The sequence below is a fragment of the Eretmochelys imbricata genome, chromosome 2 (assembly GCF_965152235.1).
Source record: "Eretmochelys imbricata isolate rEreImb1 chromosome 2, rEreImb1.hap1, whole genome shotgun sequence".
Taxonomy (NCBI): domain Eukaryota; kingdom Metazoa; phylum Chordata; order Testudines; family Cheloniidae; genus Eretmochelys; species Eretmochelys imbricata.
Window position 1 is genome coordinate 192,664,694 of NC_135573.1, and position 22,858 is coordinate 192,687,551.

General features: G+C 44.6%; 1 protein-coding gene across 1 annotated transcript in view; it reads left to right on the forward strand.

Annotated features, from left to right (window-relative positions):
* Positions 1-15,435: 15,435 nt before the first annotated feature.
* Positions 15,436-22,858, forward strand: part of ENTPD3 (ectonucleoside triphosphate diphosphohydrolase 3) — a 28,942-nt gene continuing 21,519 nt past the window's right edge. Inside the window, exons 1-3 of the mRNA XM_077809297.1 lie at positions 15,436-15,475; positions 19,574-19,701; positions 22,106-22,223. Of these exons, the coding sequence (XP_077665423.1) occupies positions 15,436-15,475; positions 19,574-19,701; positions 22,106-22,223 (286 nt within the window). The remainder of the gene's footprint in view (positions 15,476-19,573; positions 19,702-22,105; positions 22,224-22,858) is intronic.

Sequence of the window (22,858 nt, forward strand, 5' to 3'; positions counted from 1 at the left end):
CAGAACAAGGAGTAATGGTCTCAAATTGCAGTGGGGGAGATTTAGATTGGATATTAGGAAAAACTTTTTCACTAGAAGGGTGGTGAAACACTGGAATGCATTACCTAGGGAGGTGGTAGAATCTCCTTCCCTAGAAGTTTTTAAGGTCAGGCTTGACAAAGCCCTGGCTGGGATGATTTAGTCGGGGATCGGTCCTGCTTTGAGCAGGGGGTTGGACTAGATGACCTCCTGAGGTCCCTTCCAACCCTGATATTCTGTGATTCTATGATTTTGTCACTTTCTATGTCTACAGGGATACTCAAGCAATCTATGGATCTTTTTCTGATTCTGGGTTCAAGGCTCAGCGCACTGGATTTCATAAGAAATAAGCATGATATTTGGTAAGAAACAGTCCTAGCCTACAATGTTTCAAAGTTTCTGTGACTTCTCTCATAATTTAGATGATCTAAATCCAGATACTTCAGACTGTCTCAAAAGACACAATTCTAAGTAAATCTCTCTCTCATTTTGTCACTTCTCATATTTCTTATTTAATCCCTTTTCAATTTCACTCTAAGAATTTCTTGGCACTAACTCAATATTTTTTTGTTTATTCTGTGTTCAGAGAGCACATACTTTTGCAGAAATAAAAATTGAAGTGTGTTCATGTGATTACTGACTTTCCGGTGTATGACATTAAGATGGTACTAGCAGGTCTGTGGGTGCAACCACTGTTGGGGACATAAAGGCAGTAGGTCAAATGCTTATTTACTTTTGGTTCCTCCTGCCAACAAAATGCACCAATGACCACATTTTCTCAAAACTCTAAAACAGAATTGTTTCATGTGGCTTGACTTTCTGAATTTCTTTTTGATATTTTTAGGTTACTTAAGAGCTAATGAAGCTAGGGTAGTACTAACCTCACTCCTTCCTCTTGTCTCTATGAAAGGGAGTAGAACCAGCACTGAAAAGGCAGAATGGCATATTTTTATTTATATGGGGTTTTTGCATTTCTGTACAGTATGTGATGCCAATCAAATTCTTTAAGTTCTCCACAAATGCATGCAATTTCTTCCCAAGATTGGGGTTTGTTGTGGCATAACATTAACACAAGAAATCACATGCTTCTGCAGATTTGTGCACGAATTTATACAAATATTAGTCCTGTTTTTGTAAGTTTATTGGCTAGTCTGACAATTAGGCTCTACCCTGTACTACCTTGCCCACACACTCTCCTCGTGTACCTGATTAGCTAGATTTGTTTTAAGTTTTTGTACTATCAACATAAAGAGCAGGACTGAAGCATCTAGATATGGATTGTGCGGCTTGCAGGAATGGGGGGGAGGGGGTGTCACAGATCAGGGTCTGGTTCTGGGTGAATGCTGACAGCCATGGCCCCTACAAGCACTTGACCTTTCCAAGTGGAGTCTAGGGTTAGAAAGCCCTGCCCAGGATTGCCACTGTAAGTGGTTCTGGTATATATACAGAGTACCATGTATTTTACCACAGATGAAATTCACTCGGTGCAGAGAGCCAACACAAAGTCCAGGCACCATGTAAGTCCCATTAAGCTCTCTTTTGATGGATGCATAGACGTTGTTCTGGCCCTCTGTCTGGGGATACATGGCACCCTAAGCAAAGACCTTTAGGATGAGACCATCTAAATCAAGGTCCTGTTTGTGCTGCATCAACAGGAAAGACCCAGTGGCTCTATTTGCAAGAATAGAATTTTGTCCTGATTTCTTTGGCCAAAATGTCCCTTCTTTCCTCCTGTTGTGCTATGTAGTATGTACCACATGGGTCCTGCCCTTCTTCTCAGAGTTGCCTATGTTTCATTAGTGTTGTATGTATATAGTCATGAAGGAAAGGCACTATATAAAGGTAAATTATTAGTATTATTTCCCAGACTTTTAATATCTTATTTATATGTATATATGTAGATTTGGGAGTACTAAGAACCAGCAGCAACATGAGAGTATTTAGTGTTTTTCAGCATTATAATAAAGAGAAATTAGTGTTCTAAACCTAAGAAAGGAGAGTGTTAACATGCTGTAAAATAGCTATAATTATGACTTCAGAGAAATGTACTTGGAGTTTATAAAGGATTATGTGTTAAGAAGAAAAAAATCTTTTTTGAAAACAGTCACTCTGTGCAAGTCTAGAACTTATTTGGACAGTAAAGCTGATTAAACCAAACTGTTTAAAAAATGTTGTAACAAATGGACCACTGTTGAACTGATTAAGCTGAACTGATCCCTTGTAGATTTGCTAGCTGGAAATGCTTTTTAAATCAAGGGGAAACTGGGTGGAATTACAATGCCACCAGCAGAGGCGCTGCAGAAAGAGAGCCTGAGGCAGGGGTAGAGAAACAAACTGTAAAATAAAATATTAAAACATGCTTGTACATTTCAGGAAAACATAACTCAGTCTGGCTACTCTGCAACTACAGTGTTTTGGTCTAGGCCTCTCTATCTAGCAACGGCTGAAGTTTAAAAACCTAGAGCTATATCCTAATATACGCACCACTAGTAACTAATAACAAAGATGTTATTGGCAAGTGAAATAGCTCAGAAGACATGGACATTTGATTGGTTTCTGTGTAAATGATAATCATTTGCATTGTGGTGAACAAAGCCTCTTATCTTGAAATCTGATTCAGGTTTTGTGCTCACATGAAACCCCCCTGAAGTCAGCTGTCCTTTGCACAGGCACAAGAGTCTGCTTTCATGGATCCAGTTTCAGGATCATTATTATTATTGTTATTAATAATGATTTTTTGTTTACAGTTCTGAATTGCGGCCCCAACCAAGATCAGGGCCACATAGTGCTAGGTACCTTGCATATGCATGGTCAGAGACAACCCTTGCCTCAAAGAGCTTACAGTCCGAACCAGTGGTTCTCACACTTATTTGATAGTGCCTCCCTTCTTTCTGTCTGTAGTTGCTTACGCTGCTCCAAGTACATATACTACTGCCCAGCTCTGAAGGCAGAGCAGAGAGCAGCGGCTGCTGGCTGGGTGCCCAGCTCTGAAGGCAGAGCGGAGAGCAGCGGCTGCTGGCTGGGTGCCCAGCTCTGAAGGCAGCGCCGTGCCAGCAGCAGCACAGAAGTAAGGGTGGCAATGTGAAAAGTGGTATCATTTGTCAACAGAGCTGTCCCGTCCATAGGACGGACCGGGGCAACCACCCCGTGCCCCATGCTTTGGGGGCCCCCGCACTTCGGGACACGGGGTCCAGGGAAGCCTGGGTGGTTAGCGGGGGGCCTGGCGCCAGCAGCAGTGAGTGACCAGACCCCAGCCCACGCCACTCCACCCCGCCGGCTGCCAGTGTCGCTTGGGGGAGGGGGCAGAAGCCAGAAAGGGGTGGGAGCTTGGGGGAAGGGGTGGAATGGGGGCAGGGAGAGGGGTGGAGCAGAGGCGGGGCAGGGGCTTGGGGAAAGGGTTAGAGTGGGGGTGAGACCTGGGGCGGTGGGGGAGTGTCAGCCCTGGGGCTGCGGGGCTCTCCCATCCCCCCACCTCCCGGGTGTGCACAGCCCTTCTGTACCATCCCCAGCCTCTCAGGGCTGACAACCGGAGCACTTAAAGAAAAAAATGCACACCGTTCGTGCCTCCCTTGACATATTCTTGCGCCTCCTTGGGAGGCCAGCCCCATAGTTGGAGAACCACTGGTCTAAATGGATAAAAGGTTTGAGGAGAAAGGCACAAAGAGGTGAAGTGGCTTTCCCAATAGCATATAGCAGGTCAGTGGCAGAGGTGGGAACAGAACCCTGGTGTAGAGAGTTCTAGTCCACTGGACTCCTGTGCTGAAAGCTGTGGGTCTGGCATGGCCATGGTGCCCATGACAAAACCTGTGACCTTTAGGGTTTATTCATGGTCTCTGTCACCGTGGACAGCCTGCTACTGAGCAGTCTGCTAAGAATTTCTTAAATCTGAGCTGTGTACATGCCCATTGTAGCAGAATATGGATTTTTAAGTAGTTTTAAACTATTAGTGAAATATTATAAAATGGTTTCAAACTTCTTTAATTGTAAAATAAAGGATATTGATATGACTTTCTCTCATAATTTCCCATGACAAACAACTTGGAATGAATTAATATATTGTGTACTATGACTATTCCTTTTTTAAACTGTAATTCTGATTTTCCTTATATTTTTGTTGTTGGAACAATGATCCTTATGTCCTGGTCCTGCAAGCAGCTTTGCAGATCCCTGTGTCTGTGCAAAGCCATGTTGACTCAACCCACACTTAGTACAGGTCACTTCAGCTCTGCGCGGGAACAATGGTTCACCTGTATAGAGCTGCTTGCAGTTATTAGTGTGATTATGATCAGATGCAGCTAACCTGCCAGTTTCTCTAATACTAAGTATCCAGAGTTCTAGTTTAGTACATACTATGCCATTTAAATGCAGTCTCCCAGTTCCTCCACTGTTATCCAAGATATTAAAATGTGTTTTGTTGTCATCCGGCATATTTACAAAATACCCCTTCAGCTCTCTGCTTAGATGTGCACAGTAGAATTGCACACTTGTATTGTCCCGAAAGAAGGTGTCCACAGAAGAAGAGGCTACCTTGGGGCAGAACAGGAGAATATCTATTGTTTCTGAATGCATTCAAAGAGTCTACTGTTCTGTAGCAGCTGAGGGACAAAAACACTGCAGTGGGGATATCTTTAAATGTGTGATAAAGTGGATGAAGACAACTGTTTTGCCACGACTGTGGAGGAGCTGTGCAACCAGTGCAAGATGTTGAAGAAGAAAGACTTAAAAGCAAAAGGGAGACAGGTCAGAATGGCTCTAAGCCTATCTGAATTTCCTTACTTTGACCAGATGAACAAGAGTACTGGGAGCAGGCTGGCTGTGAGAACAGGGTGTGGACGTGGCTTTGGTGGAATAAAGGCAAAAGGACAAATTCAAGAGCTGGTTTGAAGAAATAGAGGAGAAAGTAGACATGCAGGCTGACTACTACCAATTTTGAATAGTGCAGTCTTAATGCAAATTTATATTCATTTGTATTTGTGTACAGGCTGCCACCATGGACAGAAAAACATCCGTGGCCTCTATTTTCAAGCCATCATTGGTGGGAAAAGAGCACTCTAAGGCCTGGTCTACACTGGTGGAGGGGGTGGGGGAGATGGATCTAAGATACGCAACTTCAGCTACGAGAATAGCGTAGCTGAAGTCGACGTATCTTAGATCTACTTAGAATCACTTACTTCGCGTCTTGCGGCATGGGATCGACGGCGGCCACTCCTGTGTCGACTCCGCTTCCGCCTCTCGCCGTGGTGGAGTTCTGGAGTCAACGGCAGAGCGATCGGGGATCGATCACTACCCGCTGATCCAGCGGGTAGTGTAGACATGGCCTAACAGTTACAGTCAGCGCAAACAGTACCTTCATTGGGATGTGTCTGCCATGGATCCCAGTGCTCAGGCCATTAAGATCTGTTACACGTGAGTGATATAATAACCTTAGATATGCAGGCAATATCTGTGTCTTAATAGCTAGGATTTCATAGTACATTCATCACCATTATATAGAATATAAGAATGGCCATTCTGGGTCAGACCGATGGTCCATCTATCCCCGTCCTGTCTTCCGACAGTGGCCAGTGCCGGATGCTTCAGAGGGAGTGAAGAAAACAGGGCAATTATTGAGTGTTCCATCCCAGTTGTACAGTCCCAGCTTCTGGCAGTCAGAGGTTAGGGACACCCAGAACATGGGGTTGCGATCACGACCATTTTGGCTAATAGCCACTGATGGACCTATCCTCCATGAAACATCTAATTATTTTTTTTACCTAGTTATAGTTTTCGTCTTCACAACATCCACTGGCAACCAGTTCCACAGGTCAACTGTGCATTGTGCGAAGAAGTACTTTATCTTTGTTTTAAACCTGCTGCCAATTAATTTAATTAGTTTCCCTAGTTCTTGTGTGTGTGTGAAGGAGCAAATAACATTTCCCTATTCACTTTCTCTATGCAATTCATGATTTTATAGACCTCCATCATATTCCCCCCCCCTTAGTCGTCTCTTTTTTAAGATGAACTGTCCTAGTCCTTTTAATCTCAACTCAACTTGTAGGGAAGCTGTTCCATACCCCTGATCATTTTTGTCCCCCTTCTCTGTACCCCCTTCCAATTGTAATATATCTTTTTTGAAATGGGATGACCAGAATTGCATGCAATATTCAAGTTGTGGGCGTACCATTGATTTATATAGTGACATTACGATATTTTTTGTCTTATTATCTATCCCTTTCCTAATGGTTCCTAACATTCCGTTACCTTTTTTGATTGCCGCTACACATTGAACAGATGTTTTCAGAGCTCTATCGATGGTGACTTTTTTGAGTGGTAAGAGCTAATTTAGAACCCATCATTTTGTGTGAATGGTTGGAATTTTTTCCATTGTGCATTATTTTGCATTTATCAATATTGAATTTCTCTTCCATTTTTTTGCCCAGTCACCCAGTTTTGTGAGATTCCTTTGTGACTCTTTGCAGTCAGCTTTGGACTTATCTTGAGTAATTTAGTATCATCTGCAAACTTTGCCACTTCACTGTTTACCCCTTTTTTCAGATCATTTATGAATATGTTGAACAGCATTGGTCCCAGTACAGATTCTTGGGGGATCTGTATTTACCTCTCACCACGGTGAAAACTGACCATTTATTCCTACCCTTTATTTCCAATCTTTTAACTAGTTACTGATCCATAAGAGGACTTTCCCCCTTATCCCATGACTGCCGTCTTTACTTAAGACCCTTTGGTGTGGGACCTTGTCAAAGGCTTTCTGAAGTCCAGGTATACTATATCCACTGGATCACCCTTGTCTATATGCTTGTTGGCATCCTTAAAGAATTTTAATAGATTTGTGAGGCATGATTTCCCTTTACAAATCTGAGTTGACTCCTCCCCAACATATCATGTTCTTGTATGTGTCTGATAATTCTGTTCTTGACTATAGTTTCAACCAATTTGCCTGGTACTGAAATTAGACTTACTGGCCTGTAATTACCAGGATTGCCTTTGGAGCCTTTTTTAAAAATTGGCATTACATTAGCTATCCTCCAGTCATCTGGTACAGAGGCAGATTTAAGCAATAAATTATATACCATAGTTAGTAGCTGTGCAATTTCATGTGTGAGTTCCTTCAGAAGAACTGTGGTGTGAATACCATATGGTCCTGGTGACTTATTACTGTTTCATTTATCAGTATGTTCCAAACCCTCCTCTATTGACACCTCAATCTGGGATGGTTCCTCAGATTTGTCACCTAAAAATAATGGCTCAGATGTGGCAATCACCCTCACATCCTCTGCAGTGAAGACCAATGCAGAGAATTAATTTAGCTCCCCCACAATGACCTTGTCTTCCCTGAGTGCTCCTTTAGTACCTTGATCACGCAGTGGCCACATTGATTGTTTATGAGACTTCCAGCTTCTGATGTACTTAAAAAAATTTTTGCTGTTAGTTTTTGTGTCTTTTGCTAGTTGCTCTTTATATTCTTTTTCGGCCTGCCTAATTATACGTTTACATTTGACTTGCCAGAGTTTATGCTCCTTTCTTGTCCTCAGCAGGACTTGACTTCCAATTTTTAAAGGACGCCTTTTTGCCTCTAACCATCTCTTTAACTCTGCTGTTTAGCCAGGGTGGCATTTTTGGGGCCCTTTTACTGACTTTTTTTATTTGGGGCATACTTTTTAGTTTGAGTCTGTACTATGGTGTTTTTAAATAGTTTCCATGCAGGCATTTCTCTCATCTGACTGTTTCTTTTAATTTCCATTTAAGTAGCTTCCTCATTTTTGTATAGTTCTCCTTTTTGAAGTTAAATGCTACTGTGGTTGGTTTCTTTGGTATTTCCCCCCTACATGGATGTTAAATTTAATTATCTTATAGTCACTATTACCAAGTGGTTTAGGTATATTCACCTCTTGGACAAGATCCTGTGTGCCATTTAGGACTAAATCAAGAAGTGCCTTTCCCCTTGTTTCAGAGTAGCAGCCGTGTTAGTCTGTATTCGCAAAAAGAAAAGGAGTACTTGTGGCAAGAAAAGTACTCCTTTTCTTTCCCTTTGTGGTTTCCAGGACTAACTGTTCCAAGAAGCAATCATTAATTGTGTTTAGAAATTTTATCTCTGCATCCTGTCCTGAGGTGATGTGTGCCCAGTCAATATGGGGATAGTTGGAATGCCCTATTATTATTGTTTTAGTGGTTGTTGTTGTTTTTGTAGCCTCTCTAATCTCCGTGAGCGTTTCAAAGTCACTGTCACCATCCTGGTCAGGTGGTCGGTAATATATTCCTACTGCTGTACTCTTATTATTCAAGTATGGAATTTCTATCCTTCGAAGTTCTATGATACACTTTGATTCATTTCAGATTTGTACTATACTGGACTCTGGTTTCTTCAATATATAGTGCCACCCCCCCACCCCAGCATGACCTACTCTGTCATTCTTCTATATCTTGTACCCTGGTATTATCATGTCCCATTGATTATCGTCGTTCCACCAAGTTTCTGTGATTCATATTATATTAATAACCTCATTTATTACCAGGCTCTCAATTTCACCCATCTTAGTATTTAGACTACTGGCATTTGTATACAAACATTTAAAAAAATTGTCAATATTTAGTTGACTGCCTTCATGTGATGCAGTTTCTCTTCAGTACCTACCTGCACTCTATGAACTTCTATCCTCTCTTCTTTACTAGGATATAGAGTATCTGCTTTAATAAATCCTCCCTTAAGGCATTTGTCTGTCTGAACCATGTGCTCCCCTGCACCTGTCTGCTTTCCTGCAGCCCTTTGTTTTAAAAACTTCTCTGTGACCTTTTCAATTGTACATGCCTGGTTCTATTTTGATTTAGGTGGAGCCCATCCTTCCTGTATAGGCTCCTCCTTTCCCAAAAGGTTCCCCAGTTCCTAGTAAACCTAAACCCTGCTCCCAATACAATCATCTCATCCATGCATTGAGACCCTGTCTAACTGACCCTGTGTGTGGAACTGGAAGCATTTCAGAGAATACTATCATGGAGGTCCTGGACTTTAATCTCTTACCCAGCAGCCTAAATTTGGCCTCCAGGACCTCTCTCCTACCTTTCTCTATGCCTTTGTTACCTACATGGGCTCCTTCCCAGCAAAGCACATAAGCCTCTCTAGATGTCTTGAGAGGTCCACAACCTTCGCACCCAGCAGGCAATTCACCATGTGATTCGCCCAGTCAACTCAACTCTCTATATTTCTCATAATCAAATCCCCCATTACTATTATCATTACTATTATTATTCCTAATAACTGTGGTCCCCTCCCCCAGAGGGGTATCCTCAGTCTGAGACATCATCTGCAAAGAGTGCCCCAACTATGGGATCATTTACCTCTGCTCTGGCTTGATGTTCTCCTTCCTCAAGACTTTCATCCTCAATAGTATGGAAGCTGTCAGACTTTGGGTAGGACTGCTCTGCTGTGTCCCTGAAAATCTCTTTGATGTACTTCTCTGCCTCCCTTAGCTCCTCTAGATTAGCTACTCTGGTCTCAAGAGCTAGTACTTGGTCTTGAGGGCCATGAGTTGTTCACACCAAATGCACACATATGCCATCTCCCCACAAGGCAGGTAATCATGCATGCTGCATTCAGTGCAATAAACTGGATAGCCCCCACTCTGCTGCTGGACTTCTGCCTGCATTCTCTTTTTACTCCTGTGGGGTCTTTTTGTTTGTTTGGTCTTTGTTTTTGTTTTTGGTTTTTTTTGGGGGGACAAAGGGTATTGGCCTTTGTTTAGAGAGTATGTTTGTTAGGTGTATCTGCCTCTCACATTCCCTGTTTAAACATCCTCACAAAACTCCCCGGTTCACTAGTTCCTCTGGTCATTTAGATGCTGGCTTTTTAAACCCCTATTTTCCCTGCGTTTGCCCCACCCCCTTGTCAAAGGATCATAGGATAGTAGGCTAGAGCCTGGTTAGTAAACTCTAAGCTTAACATAGCAGGCCTCTTGGCTCAGCGCACAGCCCCCAGAACAGACCTCACTATCAACTTCAAACATACAAGCACACAACAAACAACAAACTCATCCCAAGGGTCACATAGTCACTCCTCCTTCACCTGGAGAACTCCCTCACAAAACTCCTGTTTGCTAGTGCCTTGCTGCTGTATCGCCAGTCCTCACATTGGTAGAGGGAAGGCAAGTTAATGTGAACATGTGTAATTTTTGGAATAGGGTAAATCAAGGGCATTTTTAAAATGTTGCTAAAGTCTTGGGAAAAAAATCTTCAGGAAAAATGGTGCAAGCACCAAATTTGAACCAAAGAGCACCACGCTCTTAGTGATGAGTCTCAATGAAATCAGCACAAATAGCTGGGAAGGCAGCAAAAAAATAGCAGGAATTGAATCGCAATCTGCTTACACAACTTAAGAAAGAATCTTAACCAATGCCTAAACCATTTCACAAGTTCTTCCTGAGCTACTGACTATCATGCAAGGTAGAGGTGCCCCTTATTATTATTAATCTTGTTTATTACAGTCGTGCCTAAGGACCCACCAAGAGTGGAGCCCCATTGTGCTAGGCACTGTACAAACACAGTAGTAGAGGGTCCCTGCCCCAAAGAGGTTACAGTCTAAATGGACAAGACAGGTACAGGGTAGAAGGGATAGAACACACCAGCAGAGGGAACAATGTGATGGCAGCATATGGCATGTCAGTCCTATGATTTTATTGATGGGGTGTGTGCTGTTAGGAGGGGATAACCTAAGGGGAAAGAAAAGAGAAGGGAGAGGGGACACTGAAGGAAAGGGAGGTGAGGGGACAGGGTAGGGGGAGAAGAGGGTAAGAGATGAAGAGACTGTAAGAGAAGTGGCGGGAGAGGGCTGGAGCAGACAGCCAAACCGCACAGGGCAGAGAAAGTCCAGTCAAGACTGTACAGCTCTATGAATATCTGAGGGTCCATGTTTTAACTGCTCCTGTAGCTGCTCTTACTCAGTGTAGTCTCTGGCTGGTTCCTCTCTGCAGTTTCCCCCCAAGGACATGTGGTTGGGGGGCACTAGTTTCCCTTGAGTGTGTGTGTGTGGGGGGGCATGTTTCCCCTTCACAGTTCTGGATCAGGGAGGGTTCTGGGGGACAGGCGGCTCTGGGTGGACACATTGTATTCCCTCCTCCCTGTGCAGCAGTCTCTGCTTTGGCTACTTCTGCAGCTGCTCTTACAGGCTGGAGTCTGGATGAACCTTGGTTGACCACCTCCCCATCGCCATTCCTCCACCAGCATTTTGAATACACTATGGCTCTCCTTTGGATAATGTTTTTGAGGCACCTAACATTTCAACACCAGCAGTCTGGGCCTTATACTTGCAGTAGACCTAGTGGTTCTATGATCAGTTTGGTCAGGATGGTATTCTTCAGGCTGTTTTCCTGTTACTGTCGATGATGATGATGATGATTAAGGCTCAGATTTTGTCACAGATATTTTCAGTAAAAATCACAGACAGACAGGTCATGGGCAATAAACAAAAATACCACAGAAGCCCGTGACCTGTCTGTCTGTGATTTTTACTAAAAATATCCCTGACAAAATGGGGAGGGAAGAGGGTCCAGCACCCACAGTAGCTGGGGACTCTGGGGTCCCCTCGCCCCCACCCCAGCGACTAGCAGCTATGGGGTCCCCTTGCCGCCAGCCCCCACCTCCCCCTGCCATGCGCTGCTGCTGGGCAGCAGTGAGGGGCCCTGCTGCCTGTGGGGAGTGGGAGATCCAGGGTCCCCTTGCCACCTGCGATGGCTGGAGCTGTGTGTGTGTGGGTCCCCTGCCACTCTCAGCAGCTGGGAGCTGTGGGATGCCCCTGCTGCCCTCAGCGGCTGGGCACTGCATTGTCCCCCTGCTGCCCATGGGGCAGCAATGGCTGGGAGCTGTGGGGCTGCCTGCTGACAGCTCCAGACCCAGGGCAGGAAATGTCACAGAGATCTCTGGAAGTCATGGATTCCATGACTTCTGTGACAGTCCATGACATAATCGTAGCCTTAATGATGATCCTGTACTGTGGAGGGGTGTGTAATGCAATTACCTGGTGTACCTGTGAAGCAATAATCACATTGTAATTTGCACACAGTAATTGCCTTGTTTCTGTAGTTTTCATAACCATAGTTCAGCAGTTGATCACAGCACTTTGTCTGTGGCACGTGCCTGTGAAACTGCAAAGACGGTGCATTGGTTTTTACTGAAAATGTTTACGAGGTAACAACTACAACCCAGGCATATACACTTTTCCTTAGGTTGTCAGCAAACCAGTAAATTTGTAGCTTTTAAATAAGTGTATAGGTAAGATTCCACCTCACAAGAGCAAACCAATGAAGCCAATGGGTTACATGCATTAAACAGAGGACAACTGGAATAGGAGGAGAAAGGGGTGCCAACTAGAAAGAGGGATATAGGTGAGTGGATAGGAGTAAGGGGAGTGGAGTGGCAGCTAGGAAATGGGGGGAGGGCTGTTTATAGTGGGAAGAGTAGTCAGGTGGCAAGGGGAAGGTTGGGTGAAGGACAGAATGGATGGAAGATGTCAGCTGAAGCTACACACCGTAGGTGGAGCCAAGCGAGAGCTAGGGTGGTCAGGTGGAGGGAAAATCTACGAGGAATAGGACGGCTGAGGGAGGAACTGAAGAGGAGCCAAAGGGCATAGGTGCTAGAACTAGGGGTGCTGCAACACCCTCTGACTTGAAGTGGTTTCCTTTATATACAGTTTGGTACAATGGCTTTCAGCACCCCCACTATAAAAATTGCACCTGCACCCCTGCCACAGGGGTAGGTTAAGGAAGCTGGAAGCCAACATGGGGAGAAGAGCTGAGAGGTGGGAAACAGAAGGATCTGTGAGAAAGCTGGGCATGATGCCGGAGGGGGCTGAGCAGGCCTGGGAAGGAGCAAAGAATTTTGCGGCTTGACTTAGAACCTACTTTCTGTAAATGGATTGTAAAAGTGGCTGGATGATTTTATGATCAGTACCAGTTATGCTGCCAGCATAATGTTAGCATAATACATGTGACCATAAATCATATGCTTCTGGACATCAGCTGATCTCTGGAGCCCTCCGAAAGGAGTAATACCCTCTCCTCCCTGCCACTGCACAAGTGACTAGGTGCAGTAGGGGTTGTTTTCTTCTCTTGCCTTCCTCACATCCTGTTTTGGCCAGGGCTGCAGGCTGGATACAGGACTTGTCGAGCATGGATGGGCATGGAGTGCTTTGCGCTTGGTGTTGTCGAACTGGCACAACAGGACCAGCATCAAACCAGTTTTAGTAACTAGTAATAACATCCAGGGGTGTGGGAGGCACCCTCTCATTCACCCTGTGGTTGGGCTTTGGAGGAGGGCGGGCCAAGGGAGGAGGTTTGGGGATGACACCTGGCTGCCAACGAGGCTGAAGCGGGTTCCTTGTTCCCAGGGAATTGGGAACCGGCGGATTTCGGAGCCACCTCTTGGCTCAGCCTGCGTGGGCACAGCCCCACCGCGGTCACAGTCCCGAAATTACAGGGGGGCGGAGTGGGTGGGAGCCCAGAGGGCGGGAGGGGGTCCCGCTGCCGGGAGGGTGACACCTCTCTCCACGGAGCCTCCATTAACCTCGCTGACGTGTGTGAGCAAAACAAAAGGGCGAGGGCGCGGCGGGAGAGCTGTGCCGCTCGGCGGCCAGCAACCAGCCCCCGGGGGCCACCCGCCAGGCCCGGGGCCAGCGATCAGCGGCAGGCCACGGGGCGTGAGGCTGGCTGCGCCGCCCAGCGCTGTGCAGCTTCCCGCCTGCAAGGGGCAGGGCTCAGGTGAGCCGATCCGCGGCTGAGCGGTGGGGGTAGGAGGAGGGTCCCCCCTCCCGGCTCTGTCTTGCGCCAGGGAGGGCAACGTGCGAGCCGCCCCGAGGCTCCCGGCTGCGGCAGCTCCTCAGGGGCGGGGCCAGCCGGCACCCCGGGCTTTATAGCGCCTGCGGCCGCCTCTCTGCTGAGCAGGTTTGCGCCGTGCGCCGGCGGTGCCCTCGCCTTCCCCTTCCCACCGGTCCCAGCCGCTGTGCAGCCCGCCCGCCCCGCCACACTGTCACCCCGCAGCTGCGGGGACCGGTAAGGGGAGGTGGGAGAGGTGGGGTGTTCGTGTTCTCAGGGGACGGGTGTGTGTGTGAGAGAGAGCGCGCGCTCCAGGGGACGGGTGTGAGTGTGTGTGTGAGAGAGAGAGAGCGCGCTCCAGGGGACGGGTGTGTGTGTGTGTGTGTGTGAGAGAGAGAGAGAGAGAGCGCGCTCCAGGGGACGGGTGTGTGTGAGTGTGTGTGTGTGTGAGAGAGAGAGAGCGCGCTCCAGGGGACGGGTGTGAGTGTGTGTGAGAGAGAGAGAGAGAGCGCGCTCCAGGGGACGGGTGTGAGTGTGTGTGAGAGAGAGAGAGAGCGCGCTCCAGGGGACGGGTGTGAGTGTGTGTGAGAGAGAGAGAGAGCGCGCTCCAGGGGACGGGTGTGAGTGTGTGTGAGAGAGAGAGAGAGCGCGCTCCAGGGGACGGGTGTGAGTGTGTGTGAGAGAGAGAGAGAGCGCGCTCCAGGGGACGGGTGTGAGTGTGTGTGAGAGAGAGAGAGCGCGCTCCAGGGGACGGGTGTGAGTGTGTGTGAGAGAGAGAGAGAGCGCGCGCTCCAGGGGACGGGGGAGCGTGTGAGTGTTCAGCGTATACTGGCTTCCACACTGGAATTGGGGGGCGGGGGGAGAGACTTGTGGGAACATTAGCTGGTGCGTGTTTAAACGGTGCAGAGTGCGTAGGCCTGGAAGAACAGAGCAGGTTATGGTAGACCAAGGGGCGATCCAGGGAGAGGGGAACTACCTCAGAAAGGTTCTGGTCGGGAGGTTAATAAAGAAGAGCTCCATTTATGATCTTGGATAGTGGTGCTATGGGTATCATTGCAAACATAGGTGCATAGTTATGAGAGCTGCTTATTGTGTTCAGTGATCGCAGCTGGTGATAAGCTGGCAGAATCAGAAGCTGTGTGTGGGGTGGGGGAGAGAGATGCTCATATGCTTGGATTTTTTTTTTTTACAGCTTCCTCATTTTTTTTTTTTTTTTTTTTTGTAGGATGACACTTGCATACTTTAACTGTTTGTTTTACATGGCTTATACAGGTGAATCTTTCCTAATGAGGTTCTAGCCAGTAATGCTGTATTTTAGGGATGGGTGAACCTGGAGAAGGTCTAGAGATTCAGCCACAAACTTTAGTATATCACCTGTAGATTTTTTTTTCCCCCTGGGAAACTATTTTCTTTCAACCTGCAGTTCTCCCCTAAATGGAATACAGGCCTATAAAAGGCTCTGCAAATAAAAGCTAAGGCATTCTAAAATTCTGTATCTTAATGTTATTGGTAGTCCCATCCCTGCATCTTGTGACTAAACTTTCATCTCAAGATCACATGTTCTTATTTTTTAAATGATAAAAATATGTATATTTCTCCCATTATGCAGTTTGGAAAAAAGATGTTTACGGTACTTTCTCGCCAGCCGTGTCGGAAAACAGGTCAGTACCTAAAATAGGTTGGCATAGCTGTTTCAAGTCAATTATAGAAATGAATCTCAACCTATAATATATGTTTGCATTTATATAGATGTATATTTAACCTTCAGCATTCAGTACTATGAAGAGGTTTAGTCACTGAGCCAACTTTCCTTTACGGAACTGATTCTTTTTATCTGCAGTAAACTATAGGAAATGAGAAAATGTTCTTTCTTTCAAATGTATTTGTGTGTGGTCCATTATATTTAATTTAATAGGGACTGAAAGTTGCCTCTATTTACTTTATTACTTGTGCCAGAATGTTATTGTTTTTAGTAATAAAGAGCAACGGCACTTTAATATTTCATCAACATCTATTTAAATTATGTTGTTGGCTCTTTGCCTAAAATCCACCAATTTAGCTAGAGTGAGCCAAATTCTGCTCTCACTTACATTCATGCAGTCCTGTGGAAGTCAACAGGTCAAGTTAATCCTTCCTGCAACTTCCGTGATTGGCATGAATTTTGTTCTCTTGCTGTGCGTGTGTAATCAAGGAGGTTGCCTGGGTGTAACAGTGAGCAGAATATGGTCTTGTGCATTTGTTCCACAGACATGAGTCTTCTAGACTCTTGCACAGTCCAGCTACCATGTAATTAAAATGTTTAGCTAACTGCACTGGGGCATGAAATGTAAGGTGTACCTCTAACAAATGGGCCCAGATTTATAAATTATGCTCTAATGAAATTGTCTTATCTGGGAGAGACACTTGATTAAAAGAGGAATGTCACACATGATGATTATTTGCATAATACTCTTCCAATTGAAGAGATTTCTGAAAAGTGAAGTCCTTTTAGATAGGGTCAAATCCTGGTACCAATAAAGTCAATGAAATTTTTACTATTGACTTCAATAGGGCCAGGATATGGCTCATAGGAATTTGTGTATAACCCATTAAATATATAGGCATTAGAGTGCATTGTGTATAACCCATGAAATATATAAGCATTAGAGTGCATTTCTCCCTGCTGAAAAGGCTATAGCAGAACAACAATATTTCAACAGTCATAGTAGGTGCTCTGAAGTAATAAGAATAATTAATTATTGATTTTCACTTTTTAATGGGGTTTGACACCTTCAAAGTTCTGTACAAATATTCACTAATTTGTCTTGAGCATTTACCCTTTGATAATGACGTAGTCTCTTCCATTTCTACAAGTCAATCCTTTGATCCACGAAGAAAAGATATTTATTGAGGAGTAAATAGAAATCTAGCTCTCACCCAACTTTCAATTGTATGCTATTTTGTGATCATGAAAATCTTACAAATCAGCAAAATACACAAGGAGAAGGATTTGTTACAAAGGCAGATGGTCTTATCCCAGCAGCTCTCATTCCCAGATGGATTGTTAGAACTGGTTTTTTAATCTAATGAGAGGTCTGCTTTCAAACCAATGTATATGAATAATTTCCATTAACATTAATGGCTCTTAAGCATAGGTTCTAAAGGAACTGACCTCTAGGTAATAACAAATATTTTAGATATAAAAATAGGGTTTTGTCCTGTCACTCTCATGTTTCCTATACAGTACTCTTCCTTGAATTTCAGAATCCCTGTAAACCAATAAACAATTAACTGTCCGGAAATCCACTATTATTGTAATTGGTGGTAGCTTAATGATTTTCATGCAGAAATTTCATTATGATTAGTACTAGTGAAAATTAATTGGGGTGTTGAAGTGAGAGGCTAACCCTTAAAATATAGAGGTCATAAGTGTGTCATTATAAAGAAACTTCAGAACTTAGATGAGTGCATAAGATATTGAGCATGTTAGTCTCAATTAACTGACATGCCTCTGAGTGAGTGCTTGGTGTGGGGGATAGAGTCTAAAGAGACTTCTCTATCATTTGCATGTACCTTGCGGGGCTTGTAAGCATGCTGTCCCTGCAGTCGGGGGGCTTACAGGGACTGCTCCCTGTGTGCACCCCCAGTGCACAGATTGTCCCAAAGGGGGCATGAGAAGACAGTGCTGTGGTCCTGACCATGGTCCACACTGTATTGGTGCAGTGGACCCTGCATAATAGCAGGAGTAGACTGTATTTCCTGAAGGCCTCAAGTGGCAGGTGTGCTCTCCTTGGGATGCTGCTGCTCCCAGCACCTGGCTGTGCTTACGTGGCGTGACAGAGTCCGAAAGAAGTTTCTCTTGATAAGTCACTGGCAGACAGAACACAGGCACTGGAAAACATACACATATTGGAAATTCAGAAGCAGAATCTGCCCTTCTCACATTATATTTCAATTTGCTATAGCTGCAATATTCCCCTAAATTCTTGTCTTCCTTGGACCCTTTGACCTCTAAGTATCCTTCAACCCTCTTCCCTTTCCCCCCTGTTTACCATGTTGCCCCAGAAGATTTTAGAGCTCCTGCACATCCAGAATTGCCAGTCTGGCCCTGCTAACAACACTTGTAGCCAAGCCTGTTTCCCTATGCAGCCCTTGCAGCCAAAATCCTGTTTGTTTTACTTGGGTGAGCAGTCCCACTTAAGTCCACGAGCAGGACCTGGCTGTACAAAACTTCTGACATTTGCAATATAATAGTACATAATTGCTAAGATCTTTCCTTTGAGCAGAGCCCCTTCATATTTGCATGATCTAACATGCACGATGGGCTGCACCTCCTGGTTATGTAAAGGTGTTTTCAAGAAAAAAAAAATCAAGGGGAAAAACTAGCACACAAGTTTCCCAGAGTTTTAATTCTCAGTCTTTGATGTTGAGACAAGTGTTTTTGTTTTGTAATGAGCGCAACAGGAGTATATGCTCTCAGGAAGGAGGGATATTGGTTGGAGTCAGTGTGAGAAGCTTGGGCAGCATGGGAAACTTGCACCGTTGCTGTGTCTGAGTTGCATCTGTTTTGTGGTTAGAGAACTTTAGTGTCCAGGGCCTTTCACAGGATCAAATTGTACCGCTACATAGTGATACTCTCTTTTTCCACCTCACCCTGGGGAGTTTCCTTTGCTTTCTTCCATTAGTAGCTGGGGGTGGGAATTCCTTCCCCCCACCCTGCGGAAGAAAGTGAGGATCTGGCCATCAAGCTCCATGGAATGTCCTGGGATCAGTTGGGCACATGGCCATCCACGCAAAGGCCTTCTACCTCTACACCAGCTCTGGGTCTCCGGTGGCTGCCTGCCTCTAGGAGCCACCTCTTTAAGGGAGTTCCCCACCCCAGAGTGGGCTCCTAGGAGAAGTTAACCTCCCAGCTTTCCTCCCTGATCTCTTTTGTGCAGGGAGAATGATTGATGCAGCTCCCTTACTACCCCCAGCCCTGTTTGTAGCCTGCCCACTCCCTTCCAGCCTGCCCTCTCCACTCCCCTTCATCCCATATGCCTCCTTGGTTCTGCTAGAGCCTTCCACAGGGGAAGGATGAGGTTGCTGCCTCATGGCACTGAAATGGGTGAGGGCAGTGAGGTGAGGCCTGCCCAGTGAGGGCCACCTCTGCACGCAGCTCTAAAGGGTTAGTAGAAATTAAAATGAAAACCAGAACAAATCCTCCTCCTTGAACTCCTTAGTGAACATTTCCAGTGGAGCGTGGAAAGAGCATTGTCTTTAATGCACAAAACAGCTACGCTTAACTTAAGCGTGTATGTGCATACTAACCCTAAGGTTTGGTTCATAAGCTCTTCAGGACAGAGACCTTATCTTTTTACTAGCGTGTAAAGCATCTAGCATAACTTTGGACACCACACAATGATAATGCTTTCTGTATTTATTTACATGCACATGAACATACCCTGTGTTTCACTGACACATCAGCTCCTAGTTAGAAAATGTCTGTTATACAATGCTTAACTCATCTCTAGATTGTTTTAGACAGTGCAACATGTGATACTCACCTACTGAAGTGAGACCTTTTTGTTACAGGGATGGATTAATGGTGGCAAAATGCATCTTCCAGCCAGGTCCTGAACAGAGTAGAGACTCTCCTACTGGCAAATCCTGCAGCTCGTACTTAAGCAAAATTCCCATTGTGATTTTACTGGGAGTTTTGCCTGAGTATGGGCTGCAGGGTGTGGCCCTTAGTGATGATCCCTGCACTCCTTTACATGCATTTTCCCTTTTCACTTTAGGTGTCAAGGTGCTCTCCAAAACTTCAACCATTATCACTTTGGTATTTCTGCTTCTAAGCATAGTTGTTGTTGTTGCTGTTACACTTGTTCAGATCAACCACAAAGAGGTCCTTTCTCCTGGACTGAAGGTAAGTTTTAAAGGGTATAAGGAAACAACAATAGACTAAAATGTTCTATCAAATAATAATACTGTGCATTTCTACGGTGCATTTCACCTGATAATCTCAAAGTGTTTTACAGGCAAGTGTTAGTTAATTAAAGTCTCACAATGCCCCTGTGAGCTAAGCATTATGGTGTCTATTTTATAGATAGGGGAACTAAAGCTGAGAGAATAAGTGAATTGCTCAAGGTCACACACACAAGCCAGAGGAAGTGTGGGCAATCTCTCACTGGAAGTTTTTAAGAAAAGGTTAAACAAATACCTGTCAGGAATGGTTTAGTTATTTCATAGTCCAGCCTTGAGTGCAGGGGACTGGATTAGGTAACTTCTCGAGGTCCCTTCCAGTTCTACACTTCTGTGATTCTATGATTTTTTCCTTCAAGTCATCTCTCTTTTACTCTTTCTCATTTCCACTAGATAGTAGCAGAGTTCCAGCTCACTTTCATTTGATTTTTGTTTGTCCACCCTCTCTTACTAATCCTACGATATAGTCTAATGAATAGATCATTGCTGAATATTAAAGAGTGGTCATGATTAGAGTTGATGGGAAATGGTGGGTGAAAATCCCAATAAAAAAGAGAGGGAGAAAAACTATGGTTTTTTTTTTTTTTTTTTTTTGGCTGCTCTGGTCTTTTTTGACCTTTGACTCAAATTATGTTGTTCTAGCAATAGGTGATCTTTCTGTAAGAACATAAGAATGGCCATACTAGGTGAGACCAAAGGTCCATCTAGCTCAGTATCCTGTCGTCCAACAGTGGACAGTGCCAGGTGCTTCAGAGGAAATGAACAGAACAGGTAATCATCAAATGATCCACCCCGATGCCCATTCCGAGCTTCTGGCAAACAGAGGCTAGGGACATAATCACTGCCCATCCTGGCTAATGGCCATTGATGGACCTGTGTGGACAAAGAATGATCTGGTGGTTAAGGCAACAGACTAGGACAGGGGAAAGCTGGGTTCAATGCCCAGCTCTGACATAGATTTCATGTGTGACCTTGGGCAAGTCACTTAATTTCTCTGTGGCTCAGTGATGTCCTCTGTGAATGGAGATAATGATACTTCCTCTCTCCCATCTGTCTTATATAGTTAGACTCTGTAAGCTCTTTTAGGCAGGGACTGTCTCTTACTATGTGTGTGTACATTGTCTGGCACAGTGGGGCCCTAATCTCAGAGGGGGCCTCTAGATAGGACTGTAGTATAAGTAAAATAATAATACCTGGCAAAGAGTAAGCCCAAGGGAAGGGAAATCCTATTTGCTTAGATATCACTATGATAAGAGAGATATTAAAATGTACATGTTGTGTAACCATTTAAATATGCAATGACACATTCATCCTTAGCGTGATGCTATTGATGTTAGTGGCTTTGCGGCAGGTATGAGACTGCATCCAGAAGAAGGAAGGAATTGGTGTCCTGTGTATATTTGGATTGTATTCCGAAAGAAACAATAATTGTGTTGTGTTCATGATACTGTCAGGCAAGACTTCTCCAGGCTTCTAGTTGCATTGCACAATTATACATTAGCACTTAAAGTCAGACAATGTCAATGCTGATTGCTAGGGCGGTAACATACATTTGACAGGATACATGAAGCATCTGAGTCTCCTTAAAGAAATCCACACACCAAAGTATGGTATTACATTATCTCCCATAACAGCTGCATTTTTAGAGCAATTTAGATTGAGCACAAATAGATATATTTCCCCAATTCTGTGACCTGCTTGTGTGAGCACAGAGGAAGCACATTCTTCATACAGCCTTCTGTTAAATTGGAGCAGTCAGCCAATGCTCTCCATTAAAATAATGGGATTGTGCTAAACAATGGATCTAAAGAAATGCCAGGGGACCATGCTACATTAAAGTTAAATACTCCGTTTGCTGTAAATGCTTCCAATCTGAAAATCAAGCAAGGATGGCTTTGTCTGCTAGTTAATTTCCTGGAAGTTGACAATGTTTGGTCAATCGAAAGAGGTGATTTGTGGCTATGATGGCTGAAGGGGAAAGCAGAATTCTGCCTGATATGGCACTTCACTTGTCAGCATCTGTAACATGCTGCTGCTCCTCCTGGAAATTGTAGTTGCAACCAAAATAGACAAGTTGTGGCATGTTTGTTTGCTATACTATGCACCAGTTTTTCATTAGGAATCACTCACAGACTCTGCGGCCTGACTCATGCAGATTGTCCAAGTACCTGATGTTTTTAGTTAATATGACTCTAGTACATGTCAAAGCATTCCTTTGGTGTTTAAGTAAATGTGTGGGCACAATGACAGGTGCTGAAAACCTTGTGGTGGTTTTTTTTTTTTTTTTTTTTTTTAAAACAAAATGCTGACAAATTTTGGATTTTAAACTGTAACCCCTTTTTTTTCAGTATGGAATAGTGCTTGATGCTGGATCATCTCGGACTACGGTCTACCTGTATGAATGGCCAGCGGAAAAAGAAAATGATACAGGAATAGTAAGCCAAACCTTCAAGTGCAGTGTGAAAGGTGAGGATCATATGGAGATTTGGAAATATCAGTGTGACGCCAAAAAAGTTACTGATCCCTTATTCAGAGCCTGACGGGTCCTGGCAGTAGTTAGTGTAGCCTGTGGGCTGCTTTTACTTGTGACAGAGGAGGATCTGTGTAGTAGAGCAATGCTCCTTCAGGTATTTTCCCCTCACATGCTTCCTCCTTCCCCAGCATGACCCTTTCACCGTAGTGGGGTGGGACAGCTGGAGCAGGAACTGCTTCCACTGGGCTTACATCAGCAGAGTTCTTGTGAGAGAAATGTTCTGGAGACCATTTAGGGCTAGAATCTAGCCTCTTTGTACTGCCTGAATGGCACAGAGGGACCAGATCGTACCGGTCAATCTGACCCTTTAATGTCTAGTGCTTCTAGTATCTTGAGCTGTTCTTTGAAAAAGCTGTTTCATGTAAAAATAATTAAAGTAAAACTCCTCCGAAAGGATTAGGGGCTCAATTTCTACTGGAGTTCTGCTGTTGATTTCAGTGGGAGCAACATAGGGCCCCAGCTGTACTAGCAGTTTGGCGCATTATTTGCTTTTCTTTTCTGGAAATCTGAGTTACTTTTTTTTTTAATGTTATTTTCTTTACAAGTTTGTTATAAGTGACTTCAGTGC